General features: G+C 39.0%; 1 protein-coding gene across 5 annotated transcripts in view; it reads right to left on the bottom strand.

The window, feature by feature from the left end:
* The window catches only part of spock1 (SPARC (osteonectin), cwcv and kazal like domains proteoglycan 1), a 98091-nt gene that overhangs the window by 55487 nt on the left and 20580 nt on the right, over positions 1 to 22024 (bottom strand). For 3 of the 5 annotated variants that reach the window (XM_032527947.1, XM_032527951.1, XM_032527948.1), the window contains exon 3: positions 1598 to 1606. The exons of the other annotated variants lie outside the window; for them this stretch is intronic. In XM_032527947.1, coding sequence (XP_032383838.1) covers positions 1598 to 1606 — 9 coding nt within the window. The remainder of the gene's footprint in view (positions 1 to 1597; positions 1607 to 22024) is intronic. 5 annotated transcript variants of the gene reach the window in all.

Here is a 22024-nt window from a genome sequence, read left to right as displayed (position 1 = left end):
CACACACACACACACACATACACACACACGTACACATACGTACACATACACAGACGCGCACACACACACACACACACACACAGTGGGGGTGTCTGCATCTAAAAGTAGTGCTCAAAGCGAGGCATATGTGTGTCAGCAGGGAGTGAGCCTGTGTCGGTGACACTATGTGAACAGGGCAGAAAAAACCTGCTGGGCTAAGCAGGATCTCTACCTCCTTTATTATTGAATTATAGAGAGAGAAAGAGTGAGTGAGAGAGAAGGAGAGACACAGATAGAGAGAGACAGAGAGAAAGAGAGACAGATGGAGGTAAATAGTCCACAGAAAATGGACAGTTGACCCACTCATCCGGTCCTTGTTCTATAAATGACAATTGCCGGTATTTGAGCCACTACAAGAATTTTAAATGATGAGATGAAACCTAATTAACTTCTTCCTTAGGTCCTCCCTTCACTCATGTCCTTACTGTTTTTTTCCTCTTATTGCATGTCCATCTCCCATGCTCTGTCTCTATTATCAAATTATCCTTTATAGCTGTGAAGTAAGATGCTACTATTGCAAGAGTCAGTTCTGCAGAGTTCTAACTGAGGCCTGCATCATTTAATGTGAGGCCATTACATGTATTATATCTAGCCTATGAATGACAATGACTTTCTGATGATTTAAAAACTCCATGCTCTCTCTATTGCTATACAATACGTACAAAGAATAGTTAGAGGCTGCAGAAGACAATATATATATATATATATATATATATAAAATCCTCTATATAAGGGTCTATAGGTCATTGAATATTAGAGCCACTGTTCTGAACAAGGGATGTTTTTGTCCTTTTTTATTTTGTTCTTTTTTTATTTGAAGTAAGTATGAACATACGGATATATCAGTTGCATGTGAAAAGGTAAAAAACTGACGCTCCTAAAAAGACGATTGAATGAGTAAAAATACAACATTACATCTCATCATGTTCAACATGTTGCCAAGAAGTTCTATAATGTTGACTTCATCTTACTCGATGAATTCCCGGTTGAGCCTGTAATTGATGAAAATGTAATGTTGAACGTCGTTATTGTGCTTACTAAATCATTTTGGGAGCATCAATTAAGAGTGCAGGCGTCGTTTTTCCTTGAGATTACCATCCTTGCATATGAATTTTTGCTTAGAGCAAATACAGTTTGATAACACAAAATCTGAAAACATGGTGTAAAAAACAAAAACAAATTAGTTTTGTGGAAAACCTCCCTAGGAAAATAGAGACTTTTAAAGCTCATTGTTTGAGAATAAATGAGATAAACTACAATCAATACGGTTGTAATGTGCAGGTGTCTGCATACTTTTATACACCGGACACCATGTTTGCTTTAAAGTATGAAACCTACATGTACCGAACCACTACACTAACATTTTAATATGCTGAACTAAACAATGTTATGGCTGACCAGCCACCCAACCTCCTGTGCATTTAAATCAGCAACACCTATCCAGCTCTGCAACAATGCCTTAAAGAGCCAAACAACCAATGTCTGGGGCTTTCAGGAAGCTACTGCAGTTTGTTTGAAAATGGTATCATCAAATCCCAAACACAACGGATGTACTTACCTCCGCTTCCTTTAAATGATTGCAGAGGAGAGAGGCAGAGGAATAGAAGGGAGAGAGGAGAGAAAGAAAGAAAGAAAGGTCAGTGATATTGGCACAGTATGCTATGTCTATCAGATCTATTACAAGCCTGTGTTACTCATTCTGAATACTGAGCTCAGCTCCTGAGTTTCATTTAATAGGAATCTGATTCTGAATACACACACACAAACACACACACACACACACAAACACACACACACACGCACAAACACACACACACACATACACACACGCAGCCTAATGAGTTAGCCTTATTCAATGTGACATGTAATTTGAAACACATCTAGGGCAAATTGTACAGGCTGAGTCGAGGAACAGCATAAAGGAAAAAGAGAGAGGAGGGAAAGAAAGAGGGAGAGGCAGGGGAGTTGTGCACAGGTAGAGGCATGAGGGGGAAAAAGGTATGCAAATTTAGTGCATTTTTATTGTGCTTAAATAGAAAGGAGGGGAGAGGAAAGGGTTAAAGGATTTTTTGTGGAGAGTTTTCTTATCTGAATGAGGGTCCATGGCACTAGTTCCCAAACTTTTTTACATCAAGGACCCCTAAACTGTTGATTACACAACGTCTATGAAACACATGACCACAATAGTCCTGTGCATTCAGTCATTGTATTATTCATGGATGGAATTATACAATTAATAAAGATGATTTATGCCATGGACCCTGGCATAAACCATAAAATATATATATATATATATATATATATATATATATGTAAAAAGATAGCTGGAGAAATAGCCATGGCTAGCCTTGGGTAAGGCTGAAAGTACATTTACTAGCTATGGCTACATATTATTAGTTTTGATGAACCAACACAACATCTAACTCGTTGTTCATCCACAGAACTATATGAGGCGGTATTTAAATTCAACTATGATGTAGGGGGAGAAAATGGATCTGACTAACTAGCTTAGTAGAGCAGTGTGCCTTAAAGAGGGACTGACTGTGACTCTTGTTGCAAATAAACATTCATAGCTGCAAGCGTGTAGCCGTACGGAAAAGCAACCGCCGGGACACGATCTGCGGTCTCTGGGAAACGCAACAACAGGGAAATGAAATGCCACGCCACGCAATCCCCGGAGCAAGTCCTGTGTTATTTAACCCAACCAACCTCCTTACGTGGATTTTCAGCTTTTCAATACTACTCGCTACCGTAATCGTGCTGTAATCATGAAAGATGCTTCCCATTGAAATAAATTAGTTTAAAATTTGTGCTCACCACCATGAACAAAACGAGACTGTTTAAATAACGTCACCATTTCACGAACTGCCATGAGACTGGGCTGAATTACAACATTAAACCTCTTCGCTGGGATCAAAACCTCAAAACAGATCAAACACATCACAGTATGATACAATATGGCCAACTAAACAAAAGGCACAGTAGACGCTGCAGAGTGATGTGCTAAAGTGAGTTTTTTTGATAATTTCTTACTAACAGTATTACCCTAACTGTAACTGTCTTTATAGCTTTTGACTCAAACGGAAATCATGCAATTTTGTGTGTTAGCTACATTTAAATCCCATATTTGAAGTAATTGAATTCTACATTAATTTATTGTCTAGTGTATAATGTAAATAATAATAGTAGACAGACAGACAACTGAGATTAATCCCTGAACTAGGGATCAAGTTAATGATTTTTATAATTCAAATGGACAAGAAAGGTGAAACAACATGTTTTGTTAGTTAGATTCAATGATGGATTAGGCCATCTAAAGGTCGTCTTTAGAATCAGGTTACAGTGACAGGATATCAGTGTGCACATCTGGACCAGATCCTGTGAAATAGCCTAGATACACTTGCTGGCTTTCTGATTTCTGTTCCAGCTACAATTTGCGGCGTGTTGGTGTTTTCTGCTGAGGTTATTTTGACCTGCAGCAACAAACATGTTGTGTGTAAAGAAAAAGACTTTCATCTGCTATCATCAGATAACAGCATTTACCGTGTCCAGCGGAGGACAGCAGCTATAGTGCTGCTGCATGAGATGTACTGTTTTTCACTAGCTGGTATTACTTAAGGTTCACAGCGGTTGCTCTGAGCCCTCTTATTATTTAATATAAGTCTAAAGGTTGACCTTTCCTTGCCCAAGGTCCCCATTAATATTTTAGAGCGCTCATCTGAAAAGCATTAACTAGCTGTTTAGCTGGCTGCAAAACTGACCCAATGTCATTCAAACCCTTTAAAGTGATTAGGAGACACAACTTGTGTCGTTATTATCATATCATCTTTGTTTATGGTGTTGCTTTGAACTGTTTTAATTGAGTTTAATTAAAACCTGTTTAAAATGTAGCACAACAGCTGTCAGTGAAAATGGGATTCATTTTTCATAAAACTGTACATGTTGCAGTTTATTTAGCGCTGCCACCATTGTAATTATGGTTAATTGAGTGCATGTCTGTGTTCAAATAGCTTTATGTCGCAGTGAGTAGTTCCATTAGAAATTGCTGTTTAGCAACTTGATGATCAAGTTAGACTAGGCGGCAGTGTTCAGGCAGTCTCCCCAGAGGAGGAGGAGGGTCAGACATGTCTTCGAATGGAAAAGAGCAAAAACAACTTGGTGAAAACTACAAATCAGCATATCCGGTACACTTGGCAATGTGGTTACTTGGTTGCGTTGTGCTCATTGGGAACGTAGTTTCTAGTGTCGAAGTCAGACTTTCTGTCACAATTCTAGCCATTTCCTAATATTCATTATGCTCTGTTTTTCCCTGCCATGATACTAACTCGTGTCATTTCAGATCTGGCCACTCCCTCCTGCTTTGCATTGACCCCCTTTCCCGTCGTTTCCATCACTTAGCCTTCTACGCTTACCTGCTCACCTGTTTCACATTTCCCTAATCAGCCATGCAGACTCTATACCGGCCTCATTCCCTGCTTTGTCTCGTTTCAGTCTACATATTTCTGTCCCAGAAAGCTGGCTATGCAAGCTAGAGTACTTTGATAGAGACTGTGGCGTGTAAAGCATTTATCCAGGTTTAGGTAACTTAGTTCCTACAAAAATGACAAATTTGCTTGATGTGAAAGAGCCAAACTTGCACTAACACAGACAATGAAAAACCTGGATAATTTTATAATCTTCAGACGAAGAGATTGATAACCGTTTTCCTTTATGTTTACTAAAAACGGCATATCCCAAATATGATCAAATCCATGATTCAAAACAGATACACTAGCATGTATGTACATGTACCAGTGCAGCAACAGGCCACTTTTTTCAATAGTGTATTGTTAAAACTGAATGAACAGTTTCAAAAAGTAATTCACTTCTGTGAGGACCTCTTTACATTCGCCATTCTGTCTCCTAGGTCTCCAGCAGATTGGCCCTTTTTTTCCCTCTCCAGTTTAAAGTGACAGGCCTAAGATCTCGTCTGATAGCAGATCCCTGAGGAAGTCTGTGACAGCAAAAGGTAGAGAAGGAACAAAATTGAATCACGGAGGAACCAAAGTGTGAATGACTTCACGATTAGCTTCTCTCAGCAGTGGTAGCCTTTACTGAATGTGTGTGTGTGTGTGTGTGTGTTTAAAATAAGCAAAGCCATGCCTGAAGTGCTGACTAAAGATGTCATAATCAGGGGATGAGGATGCAAATCTGAACTCTCGGTGGAAACTAAACAGCCTTAAAAATTTACTGTGTACTTTATGCATTTTATTCACGGGTCTGGAACCTTGCCGAATTCCCTCCCTCATCCTTTCCCCCAAAGTCTCTAATTCATATCCGTCTTCTCCTCCTCCTCCTCTCTTTCCTTCCTCTTCACCAAGTCTCTGCTCTCCTCCTTAGGCTACATCCTACTTATAGACATTTGTGATCTGGGATCTGATCAGCATCATGTGAAGCTGATATATGAGCTTTGTGAACAGAACAGAGCAGAGGGGATTTTAGAGACATGCTGCATCAGATTACTTTACTGTTAGACCTCTGCAGGAGTAAGTAACGCTGAACAGTGGATGCAGTTTGGCTTTAATAACAATTCTAAAGTGGAAACACCCTTCCATTCAGAGCAGCAGCACACACAAGCAAAGGGAGAAACCGTAACCAACAGTTGATGAGCCTAGCCTGTTCTCACTAGAAACTTTGTCCTCAAAAGAAATATCTGATTTGGGAAATACAACATGATGCACAGTGTGAAGTCAACCCAGTTGGGCCATGTTTATAAAATTAATTACCAAACTTTATAACTACTTTAATTAATTCACCTAACCCAAGACTGAGAACATAGGACTGTAATATATGACAAGATAATGTGTAGACTTGGCTGGGTGGATGGGGTTTGTAATTTTTACGTGATGTGTTGTTTTGTGTAATGTGGTTAATGCAATGTGAGGTCATTGTGGGTTAGCCTTAACTGGCTGAAAGGTATGAGTATAAATTGATCTATCATTTCGGCTATAACCGAGTCAAACTAAAAAACACATTTAACACCAACAGTGAAAGCAGATATGTTTGGTTAGCATGTATCCCCTCCAACAGATGGTAGTCTTTTTAACCCTCGCCGGTTTTACTTGCTAGCTCATGACTATAAATCAACAAACTTGCAATCCATAATTTCTCTCATTGCCACCAGAATCTGAAACCTGGCCGGCTGCAGTAAGGACTGAGACTTGATACATGGGGCGCATGTGAGGTGAGCTGAGCTGGGAAGTGAACAGGAGAATGGACTGAGCAAGAGAATAGAGATGCAAAGAAAAGACAAGCAAGCAAGAGGGAAGAGTAAGGTAGAGGGAGATGAAGGAATGTCCAAGAACAAAAGAAAGTTTGAGAACTAAGGAAAAGGAGGGAAGATGACAGGGGAAAATAGACAGAGAGGGTGAGGAAAAGGGGTGAGTAGGACAGGTTACAGTAAGAGGAAGAAGAGAGATGGTAGTTTGCTTTGCTCTACAGCGGCTCCACAGGACTCTGTCCAGTATTCGTGTCCAGGCATGGATTGGCCATCGGGAGATTTCCCGATGGGCAGGTCTATTTGTGTGGGCTGAAAAGAAACTCCACCAAGTGCCAGCAGTGATTTTTAGCATGTCAACCGAATATTTTAGCACCCTTGTCTACCAGAGAGGACTTGTTAGCTGTTAGCAGGTAATTTTAATTATGTAATAGCAAGCTAAGGCACTTGCTAACATAGTACTATAGCTTTCTAAATTAATCCACATTCCACAATAACACAAATGCATACTTTTTATAAAACGCAGCTTTATCTTAACTTACACACATGTCACTTGTTTACAATACAAGACAGCCATGCTCCAACCTTAACCTTAAGCCATCTTGCCATTAGGAGCCTGGTAGCCATTTTGACTCAGTGACTACATTATCATACTCTCTTACTTACCACTCAGCTAGAGAGCAGTATTAGGAGCTGGAATGCATGGTTCAAAATGATCATTTTGTCCACCAGCCAAAAACTAGTGAATGTTAACATTTTACTTATTTTTGGCTGGTGAGTTAAGCAAATCTACCAGCCCCTTGCATATTTTACTAGCATTTGGCTGGTAAAGGGTGCTAATTTTGGACCCTGCTTACATGTGTTGAAGGGGAGTTTAAAGACAGGTGGTGTCTAGTCTGGGTCTCAAAAGACAGTGCCGGATTTGATGATATTTGGGATAAGACCCGGTCCAGCCCTGTTCATGTCTACAGCCTCAAGATTGGCAGGCAGCATCTCATTCACATGAACAAACAGGTGAAGCAAACATGTAGTGCTGAGAAAATGAAGCAACACACACACACACACAATTAGGCTAAAAAAACATAATATTATGCCAGTAAATTCCTTCCAGACTGTAACGTTACATAAAGATCTGGCAAAACCAATGACAACATTTGTATTCACAGCCAATCCGGCTCCTCTAAACTGAGATAAACGACTTCTTTTCTTTCTACTTACTTCCCCCATTCTCTTTCTATTTTTATAGCCTCCCTCATTCATCAAGTCTCTTCCTCTCTCCTCTACTTCACACTGCTGAAAACATCCCTCAACTGATCCAGAATCTGAACAATGTGACTCAAAGCCGAACATCAAAAATATGGTTCCTCTTCATTCTGTCCTTTCTTTTCACATTAATGAGGGGAAAGCCTTCACTCAGCAGCCTGTTATTCCAAATATCTTGCCATCTTCACACTCTGCAGATTTCTTTCTTCTTTCCAATACCCTCTCCAAACTGGCTTCCTTTCCCTTTTCTTCTTTTTCCTCTTAGTTTGAGGATATTCATCCACACACAAAAGAAGTCGGTGGAAAGAAAAGAGATAGTTCATTTAAACAGTGTAAAGGGGTAACCAGAAGAAAAGCTAGAGTTGGTTAAAAAAAGATGAGGAGACTGATGATTGATATTCCAACAAGCACTACATTTGACGTGCACTGGTACCTTTCTCCCTCCCTGTTCACCCTTGTCAGAGTTGTGCAGTAGGCGTAGACAAAATACTTGAAATATGATATAACACTTGTGATGTGAAATTAAATATTTCATTTCAATGCTACATTTTGTGCTGCAAATAACAATTGAATCACTGTTAATTAATCTGTCCATTTGATGTTCTGTTAATCAAACAATTGTCTTTAAAATGTCAGACATTGGTGAAAAATAACCCAATTTCCTTGCTAGTGATGTCTTCAAATCACATGTTTTGTGTGGCCATATGTTCAAAACCCAAATATATTCCATTCCTATGTCATGCACAATGATATAAAACAGTCAAAAATATTATTTTTTCAGAAACTGGAATCAGCAAATGTCAATAAATGACTTGAAAATAATCATTATCAATCAATTATGTTCTAATCTCTTCAGCTTGAAGGTTGAGTTAGCAAATGTATGAACAACTAACTACCTTAAAAAGTGGCCAAGTCAGTAGGTGACAAGGAAAAAGGGGAAGAAAGAAATCTCAACCACATGTGCAAGTAAACGGAGAAAAAAGAACGAGGGGAATGAGATCAAGGCAGAAGAAAGCTGAAAAGGAAGAAATCCAAGGTCTAAAACGTTTTGCTTGTGATTCAGACATTTTCTCCACACACCTAAGTGTCATGTTTGCAACTGTTCCTAAGTCACTTTCGACTGTCAGATCAGCGTTTCTTCACCATGTAAGCCTTCCAGCAGCTCGTAGGTGTGTCGAGGTCAACCTAGATCTAAGACTGGGGGAAGCAGTGTAATAAATAATAGATAGGGCTGCATGTCACTAGATTAACTCCACATGGGCCGGCTACAGGTCTGCTGGCCCTGGCTGTCTGATTGGCTGAGGAAACCGGTTGCAAAGAAACAAAATGGGAAGTGCTGTTTCTTATCTTTTTGTCTACTTGACTATAGGTCTGCCAGACTACTGGACTGCGAGTGCGGGTCTGTGAGGTGAGCTCCACCAGCGAGTGTGCAGCCATAAGCTAGATGATGATGAATAGACTCTGCTGGGTGCTAACAGCATTGGCTTTCCTAAGGCTGCCATGCTTTTGTAACTTCTTCTTGGTGTGAAAACCAAAGCTGGAGCTGTCTTTTTCCCTTGCTTCTGGAAAAATACTAAACAGCGTGCTCTGGACATTTCATTTTCCTTCTCCCTCTCTCTTTCTTTCTTCTCAAGTTGACAGATGTTGCTACACCACTGTTGAGCAGGATATATATTTTTAGAGTGAATATTATAAACTGCTAATAGCCCACCTGCTTCTGCTGTTTTCTGCATGTGTTGTCAACATCTAAATACCCAAGGTTTAATAATATAAAACAGCGGAAATCACAGAGTAATAAAATACAGGTGAGCAACTCTCTTTCACTTACAGGTGGCTAGATCTTCAAATTTATTGCATTTGCAGGGAACCTAGGCTGATTAAATAAAGATACATTTGCTGCAATTGATATCCATACACAGGCATTTGCATTGATGAGCTGCAAGACAGCTTTAGAATGGAGATCCAAGAAAACACAGCAAGCTCAAAAAATGCAAAAAATGAGGGAAAATTATGTAAAAGTTCATACAGACATAAAATATTCATGTGCTATGTTTTCTCTGTGTTTGTGTCCCTCTGCAATATACTTAGTACCTTCAACAGATCTATTGAGGCTCACTGTGATACTGCTTGAAACGTGAAGAAAATTATGCAAAAACAGTGTGAAAGGGACCATGATAGCAGGCTTACAGCGGAGTTTTTTTGGGAAGTTCTTGTTCTAGTACAAGTTCACACATATTTTAAATGATTTAAATTCAGTCAGCTAACTTCCCTTTACAAAACTATCCTATCTTTTATTAATACCATTCTATCTGACAGAATCCCTCCGCTCCTGTCGGTATCCCACGGTGATAGTGCAGCTGTGGCGACGGGCCAAGTGTTAAGCCAATCATACACAGGCTCTCTTATCTGTCTGCTCCACTGGGGAAACAAGGGAAGAGCTCAGGAGGACGGAGAGATAAATGTCCTTTCTTTACTCCGAGTGCATTACTCTGCTCTGTTTAATCCTCCTCCACCTCAGTTCCCCTCGGCAAGTTTCCTCCTACCCCAGCATAGCCGAGCTGTCCTGAACCACTCAGAGCAGTCCTGTGCTCAGCTTCTCCTCTTCCTCCATTGCCTTCATTCTCCTCTGACACTTTCTGTCTTTCTTCTTGTTTGCCTGTCTGTTCACAGAGTAAATACCAGTAGAACGTTCAAAGGAAGTCTGTAGAAGGAGCTCTCACATTTTACTGTGTGTGTGTGTGTGTGTGTGCGCTGATACATGCGTGTCTCTTTGTCAAACTTAACGCAAGCCAAATGAATGCAGACAAAACATCCATAGCAGGGCAAACTAAAACACCTTTTTTTTGTCTGTATGTCCGCTGTATGTGAACTGTTCTGTTTATTTTTTTTACTTTCTGATGGAAAGTTAAAAAAAAAGATGAAAAGAACAAAAACTATAGTTTGTTTTTGTCAGCCTATGGGCTTTTCTGGAGGTCAGCCAAACTATGTTTAAAGTAAAAGCTGAGCTCAGCTATAATCCAAACCAGTAAACACATCCTCCACTTTACTGCTCCATATACAAAGACAGTGATATATTGCCTGAGCTTATGGTTTGCTTCATGTACAGAAAACTAGATGTTATTGCAGGTCAATGTTCAATGGTCAAAAATTGATGAAAATGTTGAATCTAAAACGTCCTGCTGGGATTAGGTCTCCCAACTTACTATTATTTTCTTTACCGATGAATCTGCCAAACATGTTATCAATTAATCATAATTTACAGTGACTATATGTAACTTTTTAATGTTTCTAAAGCTTTTTCATACAATGGTCACAGATTTCTGTTTAACTCTGTGTGCCAGTGGAGCCAGGTAAAAGGAAGCAGGGGATGTCTTAATATAGGCCTTATTGTATTTTAATGTTATTTTAGAAGTTATCTGTTGTAGTTATGGCTTGTACAGGGGCAAGATCATCACAGGAAAGAAGGAAATTAAACAAAGAACAACTAAAAGATAAAAGGGAAAAGGAAAGTGAAAGACAATCATGTTACAGTCAGTGGGGCTTTCAACAGATGGAGACAATTTATTTTAGTTTATTTTTTTAAATATTCATTCATCAGAATTATTCATAGTGACAAATAAATTATTCTGATAAATAAAAATTAAAAAAAAATATTTTTATAATTATTTCATAATATATATAAAAAATAAAATAAAAACAGACGGTCAACCATGTTATGAGTGTTGGCATTGCATAGTTTGTCCACCAGAGGGCGCTTTACAACGTCACTGTTGGCAACACTCTGATTATCGTTTTTTGTTATTATGTTTTTGTTCAAAAGTCTCATATCTTAAGTTTGTATTTTTGTAAATTTTATTTATCAGAACTTTAATACATTTTGATGTTCCTCTGTTCTGTTGTGACAATAAAACAAATTATTATCATATTATTTTAGTGAGAACTCATAAATAACTACAAATAACTAATGTTAGGGAAATCTGTTTATGTTTAGTTATGCGTTTCTGGATTTAAAATATATATATATATATATATATATATATATATATATATATATATATCGGCTATAATCCTTTATCGGTCGGAATCTAGTAAAAATAAATTACAGTAGTTGCAGATTAATTTTGAATTATCATTTGAGCTCAGTCATGTTTATTCACATATCACTGGTATGGTAGTAAAATAGCAAAATTAGTAATGATTAGTGAAATAGTAAAATTAAGCTACTCTGAATGTTTTTAGGCTAACAACTAACCAAGGAACATGGCCAACAACCAAAACAGAAAATACTGTAATAAAAACAAATAAGCATCATTTGAACTTTGGTCGGAATGAAATTTGTTAAGATCAAATGTTTTATAATCATAGCGTATTCTTCTTAACTCACTAAACTCTCCTTGCATTTTAGACTGCTCTTGCCATAACCTTGTATGTCTTTAAGGCAAATCAACATGTATATTTTCTTTCAGACACAGTAAACGACCACGCAAAAACAATAAGGTTTTTGTAGTTGTGCTTAGAAAAGCAGTAACAATTTGCAGTCAGAAAATGTGAACAAGAATACTGCAAACCTTCCTTGATTTACATAGTTATCACCTCAGGGTGCTTGTACAAGGAAACAACACTGCATGGGGTAAAGGCAAAATCTGACCCTAAGATAACGTGGCAAAGAAACAAATAACAAACATTGTTCTCCATTCACTGTTACACCCATAGACTGTTAATACAGGTAAAGCCACCATCTTCTAACCAACAACAGGGAAACCATAGCCTGCATCGTTTCTGATCGAAGTTAGTAGTGAAGAGTACCAAGACTATCCACAAATCAGCCAGGAGCTAATTCCACACGGCCTCACAGGAGTTTAAAAGGCTTAGTCAGGCACAGACTCGGTGAGGGAAAGAAAGAGAACAGAGGGAAAGGTGCTGATGTAGGAAAATGGGGGGAATGAAATGGAAAGGCGAATGCAGGATGAAACCCAGAGAGGAGGAGGAAAGGAGAGGAGCAGAAAGGAGAGAGACGAAGCAAACGGGCTGGCTGATTTAAGACTTTGTAGCAGAGAACTGAAACTTCAGGTTAGCTACAGTTGAGAGATGTCTCTATCTAAATAAACACAGTCTGTCAAAAGTAAAGCCGACACAAACAATGCATCAGATCCTTTTTTATACTTCGAGATGAATAATACAGAATGTGTTGTGTCAAAGATGCTCAAGGCTCAATTCCAAATTGGGTTTTATTCCATTTCAACTCAGTTTGTGAAAGTTGTTTTAATATAATGTTTATAATACTTGTGTGATTTAAGTAGGTGTTTCTTATATTTACGGACACATTTTGATATTACATTCAAAAGACATTCACAGCATACCATATATTAATGTTTTACAAATCATCAGGAGTTTATCTTTGATAAACTAACTCTCAACTAGCCTTAATTAAAAAAATGGTTACGATGATGAACACACATTATTGTTGTCAATTGACCCTTGTGATGTAGTGTTATGGTCTGTTTGGCATGTTTTAAAGCAAAAAGTAAAAAATGATCACCCAATTGTCTGTTACATCTTCTTGGCCAACTTTATTCCAACTTATTACCAGTAGTTTACACTTATCCCCCCAATATTTAAGTTAAAACCCCAGAGAAACTATGAATTACTTTGACTAATCCAAGGAACGTATGTTGATGGATGACCACAGACTGTTTCCAATGTCGTGGAACCATCCGTGTTATTTTTTGGGACAATTTGGTTGAAAGAATCCCATATTTTTGATAAAAGAAACCTTTGAAAACAGGAGGATAACAGGAGGGTAAATTGATGAAAATTAAGGCTTACTTGTTATTAAAACACTTTAAAAAATAATATGAAGAATGTGCTGCATTGAAATCCTTCACATAGAATTATTTTATTTGACCTGCTTTAGTTACTGGGAGAAGATGTTTCCATATTAAGACAAAGTAGCCCTATTGTTGCCCATAGTGATGATTCTAAACTAGAAAGTTAAGCGTCTGTTAACAGTGGAATGGAGCATGAACTCAGATGGTGTTTAACCTTTGCCAGTCTGAGCAGTTTCTCCTGTCTGATCTGTTTCCGGGGGTCAGATCACCACAGCAACAAACCCCATTTCAAGAGTGGAGCAAAATTTACCCACAATACAAAGCCCCACCTCCATTAACAGGGCAAAAAAAACACAAATATTGTTGTGTTTTCCACATCGTCCCTATCAGTCTAACCTGCTATTATCTCAACTCTCTCTCTCTCTCTCTCTCTCTCTCTTCTAGACAAATAAACAACACCAGGCCTCTAACAAGACCACATGGGGATTGGCTTTTCCAACTGGCATCTTGGCACTGACTGGCTAAAGGTTGTGCTTTCACTCTGCAAGGGTGATAACGATGATGAAGTGCAATTATTATATTCTTTACTGTTTTTACTGTTTAGTTTTGGTTCAGAGCCGCAGCGCTCCAACTTCATTGTAGTAATTGTATTGTTTTGCCTTTACTCCAATCTGAGTCAGAAATGACACACACAAAAGGTCTTTCTTCTTTATTCTGAGCTAACAAAATCAAAATCAAATTTAATGAGCCCTCCTGGGAGAGGGGCCCTCCCACTGCTATCATTGGTCGATCAAAGCCTTATTTTACTCTTCAGAGGTGAGACTAGGATCAGTTCCTGATCATATACAAACCCATTTGTGAGGATGCAAAGCGCAGTCAGAAAATCATGTGTTTTTTGGTTGCCCACTTTCCCCACTGTTTTATTTAGCAAGAAAACCACTTTCAGAGATTTCCAAACATACATGTGCACACACTCACTTGCATTCTGAAATCTCCATGCATAGTTTTTTCCCAAACCACTAAAGCCACCCACCCAAGCGTTCATACATCCTTGACTTTGTGTTTCCTTCTATATTAAACATGAAGATACTGGTTGTCCCCTGTGAACTTTAACTTAAGTTTGTAAAGATAAATACTCAATACATAAAGAAATACTCAACTGTCTTAAGCTCAGGTCTGTGCATGCTATTGTGCAAAGTGAAGCCTGACTCACTGTGTTATGATTGGCAATTTACGATCGGTTCATTCCAGATCAATACGATAAGCAATATCTATGGATTATTCGTAATTAATTGTGTTGTGGTTTCTTTGTTAGCCTTTTATAGTAAAAGAGGGTTACTTAAAGTGGCAATAATTAAATAGATTTCTGTACAGATCTATTTAAAATGTGTACTTCAGTGAAAACAATGGAATTATGCTGAGAGTTTAGCAGTCTGAAGCATAGAAACAGAATTAATCTCATTCTGTTTATATTATCTAGAGTCTTGTTGTTGATACATGAGCAACACGTTTTTAGAATTGTTTGCGTAGCTCCATTTGTTGTGTGTATACACTAGGGAAAAACTGTAATACAGTATTTTATAACTGCTGCCAACACATAATTATTGCTTGTACAATAGTTTCACCAGCGCCATATCAATCACCAATGTGTTCCCTTCTTCAGTGATAGATAGTGACTTAACAGCAGTTTAATTAGTCAGCACATAGAAGTGCAGTATAGAACTAACACAACACAACACATGCTGTTCTAATTCTTCGTGACTGCACAGTTGGATTCTAGAATATTGTGATGCCATAGATCCATTCTGGTAGTTTAACAGCCCAACAGTGTGCTCTGATCTGAAAATCCATGCTGTAATTCTTGAGTCATTCCCAATGTTAATTATTCTCACTTTTAACAGCGCTCTCAAACAGTGAAAGTCAGCTTACTGGCTTAAGTAAAAGCTCTTATTGCTCTCCGTGCTCTCAGCTCTGAACCACAACATCAGTTTAGTCACTCGTCTCTACGCCGAGGAGGTGCTTTTACACGCACCATCAACTTGAGTCTCTCCAGCTGCTCACTGACAAACCTTGTATGTCTAAACTCAGTAGCAACCGAGTTCACTTCAGTCAGCTCCTTAATGCTTCTATTATAATCCTTCTTTCTTGCTGTATACTTTTGAGGTAAGTATAATAAGAGTTATAGTTATAAGACTGAAAACATCAGACTGATGCTACTGAGTAGATACTGAGGCTTGAAGCAATCCTTTCATTTAAAACAACAGGGACTCCTCTGAGAAGCACTCCGTGGATTTTTACAGTCATCTGAGCTTGAAGCTTTTTACACAAAATCTCTCTGGATTGAGATATTGCGAACCCCGCAAAGAACTCCCACGCCCCTCACACACTCTTACAGTCATGCTGACAGTAATTCAGTCAGGGTGACGGAGGAGCTTAATAACATTTCCAAAAACCCTGCTGTAAATGCAGATTTGTTTTGGTTTGGAGTGTGAGGTACAGAGAACCAACAGGGTCTACAATACATCATTGACTTAGACAGACAGCTGGTTTCACATTCAACACAAGGACTGAAACGTGTTGCTGTGTAGGCCTGTCAGCTGGGTCATCATCAAATAAGACCTAAGAAGAGGAAATGATAAGATATACTGTAGTCTGATTTTCATTATTTTAATTTGGAAAGTATTCTGCTGTTCACCAATGAAGAATAACAAAATGACTAGGGATACATTTCCGTTGCTAGTCGTCTTCCATTCACTAGTAATTTTATTTATATTTTACTCCTCGAAAGCAAACAGATGACGAAAAAACCCTAACGCATCTATTAATCATGTCGTTTTCTCTTTCTTACATCCTTCATTTTTTCCATCTCTTCCCTAATAGCTGGTAAATGAGATTTGAGTTCTGCATGCAGAGGCAACATTACCAAGATGATGGATTTGTATCCTCTTTGTTTTTCACTACCATGCTTTTCTTTTACTCCACAACATATTGTTGTGATTATAGGTCTTAACCTTTGTGTATGTGTGTGTGTGTGTGTGTGTGTGTGTGTTCACACTTTTCTTGTCAGAGTGCACTCAATGCAATTCACAAAGTGTCATGTGTGAAACAAAAGCAAAATGTTCCACAGACAAGTTGTTATCTGAATGTGAGCCTGCTCTCTCTGAGCCCATGGGCGTGCTGGTATTACAGGGCGCAGTGTTCAGGTGAATTCTTGGAGCATTGCTATCTTGAGGCAGTGGGAAGTGATCGCACCATCGACCAACAAAAATTTGGTCTAAAGTCAGTAACGCAGCATTTCGTTGTTATTTAAACAGTAAAATGTGCCTAGGTTTATGCACAGCGCGCACACACTCTGCTTGTTTCTCACACACACACACACACACACACACACACACACACACACACACACACACACACACACACACACACACACACACACACACACACACACACACACACACACACACACACACACACACACAGGAAAGCGCAGCAGCACACAAACATGCAAAAGATTAAAAAGATGACAAATAAAAATCTTACGGTGCAAATCTGCCATCACAATAGCAATGTGCCAAGGTACAAACATGCCTGGCTTTTAAAGAGAATGGGAGATGACACTGTTTGTTTTATTGCATGTTAAGCCCAAAACACACTTCTGACTCAATGTAGACACTAAGTACAACCCTTTTGAACCATGCGCCCGGCGCACAGACCCTTTTTTCCGCCGTCAAACACAGTGGATTTGGACATGCCCTAAACGCAACTAAGCCACGCGTTTCACAGATTGTTAAAACAGGACCCTCTGTGTTGTTCTTTCTTTCTCTTACCATTCATCCCCAGGTGCCCTGTATCTGCCTCTCTCCATTCCTGAAACCATGCCTCTGCATTGAACAGTAAGCATGATGGTAAATGTAGTGTAGAACTAAAACCTGCATGGACATGAATTAAAGCAAGCTCTGCTAATTATAAAAGACGTAATAAAATTCATCCTCTTACAAATAAAATACTAAATTCATAAGCACTTAAATCAACCTTGCTGAAATTCTATACACTCACACTACAGTACACAACTTTGAATTTCAAACTACACAACCTGCTGTCTTATTATCCTGTTTTGAAGTCAATGTGTTTTTCACACTTCATGAATGACCTGCTGAAGGGGGTCATACACAAGATCTTTCACCAGGAGGAATCCCTAATGATTAAGTCTGGTCTCCAAACTATGATTTCTCATGAAAACACACGCGAAAAGTAACACGGGAAAATACATACTGTAAATCACCCAAAAACGGATGTTTGCCAGAAACAAGCACTCCAAAATGACGGTGCGCTCATTAGCAGCAATAAAACAAAGAAGAAAAAGATGATTAAGGGGGGTTGTCATTGGCAAACAAAATAGCCTGCTTTGACTCTATTTGTCTATTTATAGCCTGTGTTCTCACAACTTTGCTTGTTGCAAATGAAAGTTGTGTCCCCATAACCTGTGTCTTGCATTCTCATTTGCTGTAGCTCCCCGACAGACTCGCCGACGGGTCCAGATATTTAGCCTGCTAGATATCTGAACTGTTCAAAGCTTGCGACTTTGAAAAATACACACACACACACACACACACACACACACACACACACACACACACACACACACACACACACACACACACACACACACACACACACACACACACACACACACACACACACACACACACACAGCGCTGATCAGGGCAAGTAGAAAATCAGAGCTACAGTCGTGCAGAGGAAACCAGGCATTACTTGGTCTGGTATCTTTAAGATTATCCTGTTATTGTATTTTGTAGCTACAGTTACCACTTTCCAGCAGATGCTGACATACTGTAGTCTCTTTAAATGCACACAATGTACAAGCTTTTAAGTATAATGAAAAACAATGCAAATGTTCTAAATACTATTATACAAGAAAAGCCTGTTGCCCCGCTATGAGAAAAATGAACATGGTAGGAGTGGGACTTTGAACAAATATAAAATAGAGCAATCTAAACTCAGTTTGCATTGTAAATATATATGACAAACTTTCTGAGCACAAATTAAATAAAATCTATAATCCCCTCAGCCATATCTGGTTTCACAGGCACCAGAGATACATACCTGACCAGAAAGTGATGATGTTGATGTTGCTGCTCTTGCAACTTTGTTTTCTTATATATGATCATTTTTCATTCATTTTGTTAATTTCCATTTCATTTAGTTTTGGTCCCGTAATCCCAACGGGATGTCTAATTTTTCCAGCATTTTAATTCCCCCCACACTGTAACAGTTTCTCTTATGGGAGTTTTATCTTGTATCTACTGTATATTTTATGATTGTCTTTTTATCACAAAATTTGTACATTATGCTAAATTTCCACTCCTCCACATCTACCCACTGACTACATAAAAATCCTATTTTCATAAAGCCTCCAATGTTTCCAAAGAGACCGAGTATCCTCCCTGTCTGGAACAGGTCTGGAGTTAAAGCTCCTCCTTTTCTCTTCCAGAATGAAAAGTCCACTCGGAATGAGTTGAGTGGATGAGAGATCGTGTCTGTGACACGGCCACAGTCAATAAGCAGAGTAATCCCAAACATAATCATCATCACAACAGTTATGATCACCATAATCGGCATCATAATCATAAAGCTGACAGGGACGCTAATCAAAAAGCTGATAGTAGAGTGGAAAAGTAATTGAAGTGGATGTCAAGGTATTTATCTCCATTTTAAAGCTGAGTTTTTTTTTTTTTTAGACTTCAAGACTTATAAATGTGACTGAACTGAGGCTCCCTGTATGTGTGTCAGTGCAGCAGGGAGACAGATGTAGTCAGTATTGAGAAAAGATGTTGTGGATGCAGGATGTTGTGACTGAGAAGTTTCAGAGAAAATAAGAGAATATGGGAGAGATGCAAAAATTTAAGATTTGAGAAGCTGAAACCAGATAATTTTTTTGCCACTGTGGTTGATTTACTTAAGCAAATAATCAAAAATCAAGATTGTTGCAGATTCATTTTTTGCAGACCCCTCACGTAATGTCTATGCCTATGAAAATACATGTGGACAAAATGCCATATAAAAGTCAATTCTGAATTCATCCTGATGACACTCAGCCCCATGAGGTGGAACTTCTGCTCACCTCTGTGACATTTTGAGTCGAGCTGGACGGCTTCCCACCACCTGAAACGTGACGCGGACTTTAGCTGAAAGTTTAGCTGTTTTCTCCCCCTTGTTATCTTCTTCAAGACCTTTCAATCACCGCTGACAACATGACAGTGAGTCCTGGCCAGAATGCCGAGTGACTTGGTGTGATGTTACACAACACAGATGACATATCCAAGCTCTTATTATCTCAAATCTTACTGTAACTTCCCATTAGCTGGGCTGCAAAAACCTTCACTTTAACCACAGTAATAAGCGAACGCTGCAGCCTGCTTCTTCTTTAGTCTCGACAAATGTGTAAACCAGGGTGTCGACGAGAAGCACAAACACATACACTATCAAGCTGGGGAATTCAGGATCAGATTTTACAAAGAAACAGAAAAACACAAGACGTGAAAACAGAAGCTAAAGAGCACACAGTGGCAGCTAATTTGCTTTACAAGTTGAAGATACGGAATTATGCAAAAAAAGCTGTGTGAAAATGTTTGCCAAAATCCAAGTGTGTACAGTGAGAGAAGACTTGTTTAGAGATGAGAGGGAGCTCAAAATAAAAGTGTAGATAAGTCAATGAGCTCCGTTTTATCTCTCTGGATAACGGCACATTAAGTTCCATATGGCTGCAGGCTGATGACAACATGTACTCATGGTCTGCTTTTCGTTTAGAGGCCTCTTTGTAATACAGATTTGAGCCACTCTTACATGTCCCCATTAAACCATCAGAAAGCAACAGGAAGCAACTTGCAACTGAAACTACTCACATTAGTGCTTCATTTATAGATCACCATCAGACTTTAAGTAGAATACTGCATCAAGGACAATCCACTCTTTAGACGCAACTGAACACAAAATAACAGAAATGTCTTCACTTTCCTCTTTTACTGTAGCAGCTCTTCAGATCATCAGAATAGACACAGTGCACTGTTGAGGTGGATAAAAGGAAATAAAATGATAAAATCAATGAATTTTCTTTTTTTTTCTCCGCGTATAACTCATAGACTGTATAATGAACAGAACATGTGTGACATCACCCATCGGTTTGGAGAGATCTGATATCCGTTGTCGAATTTGCCGTTACGGGCGCAGGCGGATGTGACGATTTTAGAGGAGAGTGAGGAGTGAGGGAGGAGCTGATTACACTCTACGTTATGTTACACACTTTCACCGGCAATCACATCATAGCCACACCCTAAAACACCCCCTGCTTTATCTTTTTTATTTTCAAGAGACCATCATTTAAAAAAATTATTATTCTGTGTTGCAGAAGACTTAAAACTAGCGATTGAGACCATAAAGTCATTATGTAAATGTTTACTGAGGTATCAAGTGAGAAGTGGGTCACTTTCTCTAATAGTATATATATATATATATATACAGAAACCTCCTTTGCAGGTAGATGCAGGTTTAAGGCACTTCCACATTTGCAGCACTTTGACGAACCAGATGCTTTGTCCATTACTATTATACAGTCTATGGTATAACTTCAGTGACTGTGTGTTGGGCTCTAAGAGCTGCTGGGATGCCTTAATAATATACTTTATTTGTCTTCTGTTGTTATTTTCCATAATTTACACACACACACACACACACACACACACACACACACACACACACTCTGAGTAGTTAGGTGCCTGATGCCTTGCTCAAGGGCATTTCGGCAGTGCCCAAGAGGTAAACTGGTATCTCTCCAGCTACCAGTCCTCACTACGTACATGGATCTGCAGGGACCTGAGGCTGCTATACCCTCCATCAGCTGTTTAGTGAAATGGTACCGGTAAACGGAATGGTTGTGCGCTTCTCAGATCTATAAAGATGGATGTGTTTCACTGCTGTCGCCTACTGTGCCTTGTCAAAAAAACACAGCAAAAGAAATCAAATGTAGAGTGTAGCACGAGGACGGCGATCAAGGCAAAGCGGGGGGGGAAAATAGTGGCACCAATGAAATAGCTCAGGGAAAAAGACTGTAGGGGCTGAGAGAAGAATCTGCTGTGTAATACTGTAATTTCAACATTCTTTTATTAACAGAGTTCCTCCCCTCCCCCCACATTCTCCATCCAACCTTTTTAACTGTTTTAAATTTAAGATTAAAGCAATACCCATTTCATTTGAAGGATGGCGAATGACACACACACACACACGTGTGCGCACACACACACACACGCACACGCACACACACACACACACACATACAGGCTCCAGTAAAAGAGCACGATTAAATCATTTTTTCATCAGGACTTCAGGCTCCCCAGTGACACACGTCCAATCTGGGATCCTCGCAACAAGCGGGCAAACATACAGATGACAAAGAGGTCCTACAGGGGAAATAGTCAGAACACCTGTCTTATAAATATTCTGTAGAATGAAAAAAAATAATAATTCCAGAAAATAGAAGCAGTGCTGTGATACACCTGCAGACTGGGGCTAGAACGTAACATACTTAAACCTCTATTCCCTGTCGGGTAAAGAGAACAGT

This window comes from Etheostoma spectabile, chromosome 10 (assembly GCF_008692095.1).
Source record: "Etheostoma spectabile isolate EspeVRDwgs_2016 chromosome 10, UIUC_Espe_1.0, whole genome shotgun sequence".
In the NCBI taxonomy this organism is placed as follows: domain Eukaryota; kingdom Metazoa; phylum Chordata; class Actinopteri; order Perciformes; family Percidae; genus Etheostoma; species Etheostoma spectabile.
The sequence above is the reverse complement of the archived record's forward strand: the minus strand, read 5'-3'. Positions and strand labels throughout refer to the sequence as shown.